The 11237-nt window shown below is 47.0% G+C and overlaps 1 protein-coding gene across 1 annotated transcript; it reads right to left on the bottom strand.

The window, feature by feature from the left end:
* Positions 1 to 13: 13 nt before the first annotated feature.
* LOC115832895 lies at positions 14 to 9287 on the bottom strand. The gene is made up of 3 exons (XM_030804609.1): positions 9267 to 9287; positions 277 to 867; positions 14 to 69 (listed from the first exon to the last, which is right to left on the bottom strand). Exons 1-2 carry the CDS (start codon positions 9285 to 9287, stop codon positions 283 to 285), a joined length of 606 nt encoding a protein of 201 aa, XP_030660469.1. The 3' UTR covers positions 14 to 69; positions 277 to 282.
* Between the last annotated feature and the right edge of the window lie 1950 nt (positions 9288 to 11237).

Here is an 11237-nt window from a genome sequence, read left to right as displayed (position 1 = left end):
CTGCGCAGCCGCCAATCCCTGGGGGTTCCTGCCCCTCAGTTCCCGCCTCCACAGACGAGTTCGCCAATCCTGGAGGGCAACGCATGTTTACGTCATTTGGCCCGCCTGCCCGTCCGAAGCCTTCCCCGGTGACCGACTGCAGGGAGCGCTCAGGAGCCACCGAGAGCCAGACCTCCGCGATCCCTAGAGGGGCCGAACAGCTGTGGGCAATGGGCCCGGCCGGCTCCCCGGCCGCACTTCCGGGCGCGGAGGCTACAGCCCACCGCCGAACCTTACCCGCTCTCAGTTCCGGTTCCCGAGCTTCTGCCGCCGTCGCCCTGTGGACACCCCTGCCGGCCCTGCAGTCCCTCCTCGACTTGCGCTGGCTTCAGCCGTCTTGGAACTCGAGCCCATTCCCCCCTCCGAGCCTTTGCCCTTGCGGTTCCCGCTGCTGGAAACGACCTTGCCCTCAGCCGCCTGGCTGGTCCCTGCGCCGCTGCAGTGCGAATGTCGCCTTTTCAGGGGCCCTTTTTCTTCCTTCGTTGCAACACTGAAGTCCTCTTGTTTGATGACTTGCGTGAGGTTATTCCTCCCACTTAGGAGACTGAGTGCTGCGAGGTCCGAGGCGCAGCCCCTCTTCGCTGTGTCCGGCCCGGCGTGCTCCCGACAGGGGGCGTCACTGAACGGCGACCGCCTCCGTCGCCCACTCGGCCCTGGTGTTTGCTTTTTGGTGTGTTTACACCGCGCACCTTGGGGAGAGGGGCAGGCCTTAACGAGGGCGCGGGCCACACCCGTGTGGAGGCTTCGGGCACAGCCCAGGACCTGACAGCCGCGGCAGGGAGGGTGGGGCTGGTTTGGAGCGGTGTCAGGGGAGGGGAAGGCTGGCGCCTAGTCCACCTTCCGCTGGCCCCATTCCCGAAGGTCAGGTCCGCGTCGTCCGTTGAGTGCGTGGCCGGGCCCAGACTCTCAAGAGGCTTCTCCACAGGGCGGGGCTGGGGGCGGCGGGGAAGGCTTAAGGTTGGGGGGTGGGCTTGAAGCGAGTGCCCGGCCCGCGCTGTGGGAAGCGGAGGCCGGGAGGACGTGGCGATAATTCCGTAATTGCCACGCACCAGGTAAATGCCAAGTCTGTGCTACGCTTCAGCGAACTTAACAGCAGCCCTTGCGGGCAGGAGTTCGTACTTCACGGAGCTTCCATCCACCACGCGCGTTTCGAGCAATGGGCCTGTTTCCTGGCGCACTAGAAGCCAATACTATGGCACCAGTTTTTGAGAAAAGAAGGCTTTATTATTTCAAGGTCGACGGCCAAGGAGACCGGAGGCACGGCTCAAATGTGTCTCCCACATGTGGGCTTAGGTCAAACTCCATGGGTTAGGGAGGACAGGTTGGCACAAAGTGCTGGCGGGCAGGTTTCTATAGGAGGGCTTTAAACTTGGCCATTTATGGTAAGGTGTGGAATGGCAGGTTTCAGCACCACATCTTCCAGGATGATGGACCCTTTCTTTCTGAAAGCGTTCTGCCCCTCAAGCTCCGGTCATGTCCCCGTCTTCTTGGCTCCACAGGGAGGAAACGTTGGTTCCGAGTTATGATTTTCCTCCTTTGTGCATGTCCAGGTTACATGACTTTCAGTTTTAGCTCTGCTATGCCTCCTGTTACCAACAGAATAGGGTCAGTTTGGGCCAGTCTTGTGGTTACACCACAGTGTCACAGGATTTCCTCTGCCAAAGGGCTGTGAAGCTCAGGACCAAGGTAATCGAAATTGGATTGTCCTGGATTGTTTTAGCAGTTGACAGGGATCAAGCTCTGTCCCAGCAACCTTGATCCCAACAGAGAACTGATGCTCCTAGGACCTTCATCTCAGACCTCAGTGCATCCTGGTTTTTGTTTTTCTCCCACTTCCACAACTTTATTTTGCAAATGTACATACATTCATAAAGGTTGAAAGAATAATACAATGAATACCTCCATGCCCTTCACTTAGATTTAGCAGCTGACATCCTCTCTAGCACGTCCCTTCTGTGTCTCTGTCACTCTTTTTCCTTCAACAGCACAAGGTTAATTAAGTGCTTGTGGGCTAAGCATTGAGTGCCGGGGCTACATCAGTAAACAAGCAAGTGCCTAACAAATCCATGTCTTTCTGGACCATACATGTGAATGGAGACAGGCAATACGCAGAATAAATGTAGGAATTACAGGGTGTGTCCAGAGATGGTGAGGACTACAGAAGGTCTGGGTAGGTGCCATTGTGTCTGCTGGTTCATCTTGGCGACATGAGGCAGCAGCTGCCCCCTCTTCCTCTGGCTCCTTCAGCTCCAAGACTAAAGGCTCCAGCTTCTCCTATAGGGCAACAAAGGGGTTTCAGCCCATCCTGGGCTCAGCTTGAGGTCACAGACCTCAGCTTGTCCTTACTCTCCTCACTTTACATCCATCTTCCCTTCCCAACTGTCTGCCCTGTTCCAGCATCACATGCAAAGACAACAGCCTTACAGGAACTGTTAACTATGTACCACAATGGTGTGAGGCACAATCCCTGCAACAAATCGTATATGATATATGTAATATATATACACACAATTTACGTATCGTTCATGAGTATACAGTTTACTTTTTTTATTTTTTATCTTTTTTTTAAGACCGAGTTTCGCTGTTGTCACCCAGGCTGGAGTGCAATGGCATGATCTTGGCTCACTGCAACCTCTGCCTCCTGGGTTCAAGCCATTCTCCTACCTCAGCCTCCCGAGTAGCTGGGATTACAGGCGCCTGTCATCATGCCCAGCTAATTTTTGTATTTTTAGTAGAGACGGCGTTTCGTCATGTTTTGACACCAATTGTTTTGGAGAAACTCAAACTGTTTTTTTTTCTGCTCTCACACTGCCACAAGTGGGATTCAAACCCACACCTACCTTAGGAGACCAGAAAATTGTTTCAGAAAAACTCTCAAACCCTATTTTTCCTCTGCTCTCATACTAACAACACAAAAGACTTATGTAGCCCCAAAATATATGGGGATTTCTCCTCATCAGCAAGCAAGTAATTCTACTGGGTGTCCTCCAGTTCAGCTCTTTCACTGTCTACCTGGAGATAGTGCCAGATCCCACAGGATGAGGGCTCAGTTCCCGACTCCCCAATCCCCGACAGGAGTCACAGCCTGGGCCTCCAGAACTGATTGACTTCCTTCAAGTTGGGGTTTCCATGACTCCCTCTTTGGGTTTGATTTGCTAGAGCAGCTCACAGAACTCAGGAAAACCCTTATGTTTGCCAGTTTATAATGAAGGATATTACAAAGGATACAAATAAAGAGATGTGTAGGGCAAGGCATGGGGAGAGGGGTGCCGAGCCTCCGTGCCTTTGCCAGGCACACAACCCTCCAGGAACCTCCATGTGTTCAGCTATCCAGAAGCTCTACAAACTCAGTCCTCTTGGGTTTTCATGGAAGCTTCATGACATCAATATTTTTTCCACTAGGCTATGAGGTGAGACCCTCTCTGGAATGATGGTCTTATGACCCACAATCAGAAAGGTAGGGGAAGATTAGGGTCCTGCGGGCAGGAGGTCAGAGAAATTTTGTTCCCTGAAGCCTAATGTATCCAATGTTATAACAAATGACTGTAACAAGGGCTATGGCAGTTATGAGCCAGAAACCATACAAGTGTGTGTGTGTGTGTGTGTGTGTGTGTGTGTGTGTGTGTGTATGGAAAGAGAAAGACCAGAAGTGCTATGCTGGAAACTATTCTTTCGAGGTTGTGTTCACATTTTTTTTTAACCAATTTAACATATTACTGTCTCACTTAAGATTGGCATTGACTGTGCAACAGAAACCTGATTACAGTGGCTGAATCAAATAGGTGTTTGTTTTTTTAATGAGTCAATTTTTCTAGGAATACGGAGCCCATCCAGGGCCACACAATGCCACCAGGCCTCTAGGCTCCCCCTTTATTTTCCATTGGCCATCTTAATAAGCAGCTTTCATTTTTTTTTTTTTTTTTTTGCCTCATGATTGCAAGAAGACTGCTTCATCACTATAATCACATCCAGATTCCAGGCAGAATGAGAAAAAACAAAAGACAAAAGCAAATGTATGCTCAGTCAACCACACGTGTTTCAGAACTGCACCCTGTTTCAGAACTGTTTCAGAACTGCACCCTGTGACTTTTACTTATACCTTTTTGGCCTAAAGTGTGTTACAAGACCAGTTCTAGCTCCAAGGGTGACTAGGTAGAGGTAGTTTTTCAGCTGGGTAAAGTGCCATGTTTAAGATTAAAAACTGCCAAAAATCGGGCCGAGCACGATGGCTCATGCCTGTAATCTCAGCACTTTGGGAGGCCGAGGCGAACGGATCACGAGGTCGGGAGATCAAGACCATCCTGGCTAACACAGTGAAACCCCATCTCTACTAAAAAAAAATACAAAAAATTAGCCAGGCATGGTGGCAGGCACCTGTAGTCCCAGCTACTTGGGAGGCCGAGGCAGGAGAATGGCGTCAACCCAGGAGGCGGAGCTTGCAGTGACATGAGATCGCGCCACTGCACTCCAGCCTGGGCGACAGAGCGAGACTCCATCTCAAAGAAAAGAAAAAAAAAATTGCCAAAAATCCCTGATAGTGTTTTTTTGATGCAACCTGAGAACTTACAGGTAATCAATTTGACGCCAGATAAGTGATAAAGAGTAAACTTAAAAATCAATTTAAAAGTCATATCCTCAGATCTGATTTCATTAACTATCATTCAGTTTATCCTCAACCTAATTAATATGTACAACTGAGGATATTTAGAAATACTCTGTTCAGAGAAGATAAACATTTCTTATGGGGAAATATACCATAAGGCTGATAATACATTGATCTTTAAAAATATATTTGACTGCTATATCCTTAACTGCTGTATTTTTGTTGCATTATTGAGGTATAAATTGCACAGACAATAAATTGAACATACTTTAAGTATAGTTTGATGAAAATGTTGACATAAGTAGATGCCTGTCAAACTATCCCCACAATTAAGATACTAAACAGGTCTATCAGCCCCAAACGCCCCCATCCCTGGGTCTGCTTTCTGTCACTCTAACTCAGTTTGTACTTTGTATGATATTACATAATCATAGAAGTTATATTATTTTGGAGTATGGGTGGGTCTGGCCTCTTTCACTCAGCATAGTTATTTTGAGATTTAGCCATTTCCTGCATATATCAATAGTTCCTTTAAATTGTTGGGCAATACTCCATTGTATGTATGTATCACAATTTTTTAACCCATTCACCAGATATTGGACATGGGTTGTTTCCATTTTTTAGCTACAGACATTTGTATGTAAGTTTTTGTGTGTATCTATGTTTCTTTCTTTCTTTCTTCTTTCCTTTTTCTTTTTTCTTTCTTTTCTTTCTTTTTCCCTCCCTCCCTCCCTCTTTTCTTTCTCTCTCTTCTTTGAGACAGAAGCTCACTCTGTTGTCCAGGCAGGAGTGCAGTGGCATGATCCAGGCTCATTGCAACCTCTGCCTCCTGGGTTCAAGCAATTCTTCTGCCTCAGTCAACTGAGTAGCTGGGATTACAGGCAGGCGCCACCACACCAGGCTAATTTTTGTAGTTTCAGTAGAGATGGGGTTTCACCATATTGGCCAGGCTGGTCTCGAACTCCTGACCTCAAGTGATCCACCTGCCTCTGCCCCACAAAGTGCTGGGATTACAGGTGTGAGCCACTGCGCCCGGCCTGCTTTTGTTTTAAAGAAACTGAGTAACAATATACCAACAAATGAACTCCAGTCCTTACCTCATACAATGTATAAAAATCGACTCCAAATGTATCATCAACTAAATGTATAAAACTTAGAAGAAGAAAACATAGGAGGTCGGGCACCGTGGTTCACGCCTGTAATCCCAGCACTTTGGGAGGCTGAGGCGGGTGGATCACAAAGTCAGGAGTTCATGGCCAGCCTGACCAACATGGTGAAACCCCATCTCTACTAAAAATTAGCCAGGTGTGGTGGCGGGCGCCTGTAGTCCCAGCTACTCAGGAGGCTGACGCAGGAGAATCGCTTGAACCCAGGAGGTGGAGGTTGCAGTGAGCCGAGATCACACCACTGCACTCCAGCCTGGGCAACAGAGAGAGACTTTTTTTTTAATAAAATCGACTCCAAATGTATCATCAACATTTGGAGTTTTTTTTTTTAAAACAAGAGGTTTTTTTTTTAAACCTCTTTCTAAAGTGTTTTTCACCACTTTACCCCCCTCGAGCAGTATGTGGCAGTTGCTCCACATACTTGCCTACCCTTGGTATTGTCAATCTGTACAAAATTAGCCATGCTGGTGGAAGTACAGTGGCATCTCATTGTGTTTTTCTTCTTTTGAGATGGAGTCTTGCTCTGCCGCCCAGGCTGGAGTGCCTTGGCGTGATCTCGGCTCACTGCAACCTCTGCCTCCCGGGTTCAAGTGATTCTCCTGCCTCAGCCCCTCAACTAACTGGGATTACAGGCGCGCACCACCACACCCAGCTAATTTTTGTATTTTCAGTAGAGACAGGGTTTCACCGTGTTGGCCAGGCTGGTGTTGAACTCCTGACTTCAAGTGATCCGTCTGTCTTGGCCTCCCAAAGTTCTGGGATTACAGGCATGAACCACCGTGCCCAGCCTCATTGTGGTTTTTATTTGCATTTCTTTAATGCTTAATGGTGCTGAGGGTCTTTTCATGTGCTTGTTTGCTGTGTATGTATATTCTTTGGTGAAGTAGCTGTTTACATTTTTTGCCCGTTTTAAATAGTCATTTGTCTTATTGAGTTATGAGTTCTTTATAGGATTGGATACTGGTCCTACGTTGCAAATATATGTTTTGCAAATATTTTCTCACAGTTGTGCCTTTTCATTTCGAGGAGCAAAAGTTTTAAATTTCGATAAAGGAATTAACGGATTTCTTTCCTTCAAAGTTCATACTTTTTGTTTCTTATTTAGTAAATTCTTGGGTGGGCACAGTGGCTCACACCTGTCATCTCAGCACTTTGTGAGGCCAAGGTGGGCAGATCGCTTAAGCCCAGAAGTTCAAGACCAGCCTGAGGAACATGGTGACAAAAAATACAAAAGTTAGCTGGGCATGGTGACACATACGTGTAGTCCCAGCTACTAGGGAGGTTGAGGTGGGAGTGAACCCAGGAAGTCAAGGCTGCAGTGAGCCATGATCACACCACTGCACTCCAGCCTCAGTGACAGAATGAGACCCTGTCTCAAAAAATAATAATAGCCTGGGTGCAGTGGCTAATGCCTGTTATCCCAGCACTTTGGGAGGCCAAGGTGGGAAGATCACTTGAGGTCATGAGTTCAAGACCAGCGTGGCCAACATGGCGAAACCCCGTCTCTACTAAAAATACAAAAAGTAGCTGGGCATGGTGGTGGATACCTGTAATCCCAACTACTCGGGAGGCTGAGGCAGGGAGAATCACTTGAACCTGGGAGGTGGAGGCTGCTTGTTCACTGATATAGCCCCGGCACTTAGTGTTTAGCACACAAGCACTCAATAAAACTAATAATAATAAAATTAATTCTTGCCAAGTCAAGGTCTCTAAGGCTTTCTGTTATGTTTTTTTCCCTTTTTTTTTTTTTTTTTTTTTTTAGATGGAGTCTCTCTCTGTTGCCCAGGCTGGAGTGCAGTGGCGTGATCTCGGCTCACTGCAACCTCCACCTCCTGGGTTCAAGCGATTCTCCTGCGTCAGCCTCCTGAGTAGCTGGGACTACAGGCGCCCGCCACCACACCTGGCTAATTTTTAGTAGAGATGGGGTTTCACCATGTTGGTCAGGCTGGCCATGAACTCCTGACTTTGTGATCCACCCGCCTCAGCCTCCCAAAGTGCTGGGATTACAGGCGTGAACCACGGTGCCCGACCTCCTATGTTTTCTTCTTCTAAGTTTTATACATTTAGTTGATGATACATTTGGAGTCGATTTTTATACATTGTATGAGGTAAGGACTGGAGTTCATTTGTTGGTATATTGTTACTCAGTAGTTTCAACATTTGTTGAAAATGATAATCTTTTTTTTTTTGAAACGGAGTCTCGCTCTGTCACCCAGGCTGGAGTACAGTGGCGCGATCTTGGCTCACTGTAAGCTCCGCCTTCCGGGTTCACGCCATTCTCCTGCCTCAGCCTCCGAAAAATATGGAACGCTTCACGAATTTGAGTGTCATCCTAATCTTTTTTAGACAGGGTTTTGCTCTGTTGTCCAGGATGGAGTGCAGTGGTGCCATCATGGCTCACTGTATACTTAACCTCCTGGACTCAAGCAGTCTTCCTGCCTCAGCCTCCAAAGCTGTTGGGACCACAGGAGTGTGCCACCGCACCAGGCTAATTAAAAAAAATTTTTGTGTGGAGACAGGGTTTCCCTATGTGGCCCAGGCTGGTCTTGAACTCCTAGGCTCAAGTGGTCCTGCTACTTTGGCCTCCCAAAGTGCTGGGATTACAGGTATGAACCACCCCCGCCTGACAACTCTGATCTTAAAATAATCTTTTGTATATTATTTTATATGTGCTAGCTGTAATATAAGTTATAAATACTTTTCTCAGTTTGTCGTTTTTTTACTTTATGTTGGTTTTGGTCATGTAAAAAAATTTCATGTGGTTAAATTTATCGATATTTTCTCTTTTGTTTCTTGATTTTGAGTAATAGTAAAAATTTCCCTCTCAGTTTCTAGAATAATTTATCCATGTTTTCATTTAGTACTTGTTTGGTTTTGTTTCTTTACATTTACCTCTCTGTTCCATTTGCAGTTTATTCTGCTACATGGTGTGAAGGATGGATCTAATTTTATCTTCCAAATGGCTAGCTGGTTATTCCAATACCCACATATGACATTTATCCTTAACTCATCATTTGCTTATATCAAATTTCCGTAGGGGAGCAGTCTCCACAGTTGATGTTCTGACATTTGGAACTGCTCAGAGCTTAGCCCATGGGCAGAGAAAACTCTGCACATAGAAGAAGCCACATGGGGTCTCTGGGGATCACGGTGCTCCCCACCCCTCCCCACACACAACAGGGGACAGTGGTGACTGTGGTTCTTGCCCCTCAAGCCTTAGGCGAGTGGTCCAGCTGAAATTTGCCCAGTAAAGGCTCTATTTTACCCCAGGCCCTGGAGCTTTTTTTGGAGGGTTCTGTTGGACTCAACAATGACACACAAAGCAGCACAGCTCAGAGCACATGCTGGCCAGCCGGCAGAGAGCTGGTGAATGAATATGCTGAGGCAATGGAAGCCACACCACTGGGTGGGGTGGTCATCACCCAGACATCTGCTGACAGTGCCGACTGTGTGCTTACCTGCAGACTCAGATGACGCATCCACAATTTTGAGACTGATGATGTCACACAAACACATACACCCCAAGGGGGGTGTGAAAAGGTTTATTTTATACATAATTGAGGGCAGCAGCAAGGCTTCCCAGGCAGGTCCAAAATGGCTTGAGACAGCAAGGAAAGGAGGCTGGACTGGGTTTTTATTGTGGTTGGGAGTGGGACTGATGGGAGAGTCCCCACATACAGGCAGGGACTTGTGTAGTTCAAATCTTCTGGTGTCACCAAAGAGGGAGCACCCAGGCTTTCTTACCAGTTTCCCCAGATGTGAGCACAAAGGAAAGAGGGAGGGTGAGACTTAAACACTGACAATTATCAAACATCAAAAAATGGCCCCAGATTGCTCATTATGCCATGTGAGAAGCATGTTTTGCAGTGAGCAGGTCTATGCAAATCTACCGCCAAAGGCAGAGAGAGATGAGAGGTCAAAGAAAGAGGCTGATAAGTCCAGTTTCCCAGAAGAAAACATTTAACAGGGACTTAGAAACAGAAGCAAAGTCTTAGGCAGCTTTGAGATGATGGATCCTGCACCTGCCCTCCAAAAAGTAGCTTTTTTGGTAAAACATGTAAACATGTGCAGCTGGTTATGTCTCAGACTTTCCTGCAAAACTTGTGACCAATGGGGAGGTTAGATAAGCATCCTTATGAGGGGTTATCTATGCTACAGGCATTGTATAAAGACCTTGCCGCAGGACCCTTTGGTATGCAGGAGTCAACCACTGCTCATCATGGTTTTGCCTCAAGAGGGCATCATTCTTGCCAGGCGACAGGCTATTTTCCTACACTCCACTCTGTGAAACCCGCCCTTACAACCTGACATGCCCTCCTCTTCTGGAGGAGTCCCTGGGCATAGAGGGAGAGTGCTTGATATATAGCTTTAGCAGCAGAGCGTTGCCAACGGAAAACAGACTGGGCCCAGCAGGATTCCAAAGGAGGGAGATTTGCCAGCTTTGTTGAATCATCTCTAGTCTTTGGAATACGGATATGGTTTGGCTGTGTCCCCACCCAAATCTCATCTTGAATTGTAACTCCCACAATTCCCACGTCATGGGAGCAACCTGGTGGGAGTTGGTTGAATTATGGGGTGGGTCTTTCCTGTGCTGTTCTTGTGATAGTGAATGAGTCTTGTGAGATCCAATGATTTTAAAAATGGGAGTTTGCCTGCTCAAGCTCTCCTTTTTGTCTGCTGCCATCCATGTAAGATGTGACTTGCTCCTCCTTGCCTTCTGCCATGATTGTGAGGCCTCCCCAGCCATGTGGAACTGTATGTCCATTAAACCTCTTTCTTTTGTAAATTGCCCAGTGTTGGGTACGTGTTTATCAGCAGTGTGAGAACAGACTAATACAGTAAATTGGTACCACTTGCTGAAAAGATACCCAAAAATGTGGAAGCAACTTTGGAACTGGGTAACAGCAGAGGTTGGAACAGTTTGGAGGGCTCAGAAAAAGACAGGAAAATGTGGGACAATTTGGAACCTCCTAGAGACTTATTGAATGGCTTTGACCAAGATGCTGATAATGATATGGACAATGAAATCCAGGCTGAAGTCGTCTCAGATGGAGATGAGGAATTTCTTGGGAACTGGAGCAAAGGTGAGGTAACTCTTGTTATGTTTTAGCAAAGAGACTGGCAGCATTTTGCCCCTGCCCTAGAGATGTGTGGAACTTTGAACTTGAGAGAGATGATTTATGTTATCTGGCAGAAGAAATTTCTAAGCAACAAAGCATTCAAGAGGTGATTTGGGTGCTGTTAAAGGCATTCAGGTTTTTTGGTTTTGTTTTGTTTTGAGACAAAGTCTCCCTCTGTCAGTCACCCAGGCTGGAGTGCAGTGGCATGATCTTGGCTCACTGCAACATCTGCCTTCTGGGTTCAAGAGGTTCTCCTGCCTCGGCCTCCTGAGTAGCTGGGATTATAGATGTACACCACCATGCTTGGCT

This window comes from Nomascus leucogenys, chromosome 23 (genome assembly GCF_006542625.1).
Source record: "Nomascus leucogenys isolate Asia chromosome 23, Asia_NLE_v1, whole genome shotgun sequence".
NCBI lineage: Eukaryota > Metazoa > Chordata > Mammalia > Primates > Hylobatidae > Nomascus > Nomascus leucogenys.
Note: the sequence above shows the minus strand (reverse complement) of the source record. Positions and strands in the feature narration are given on the sequence as shown.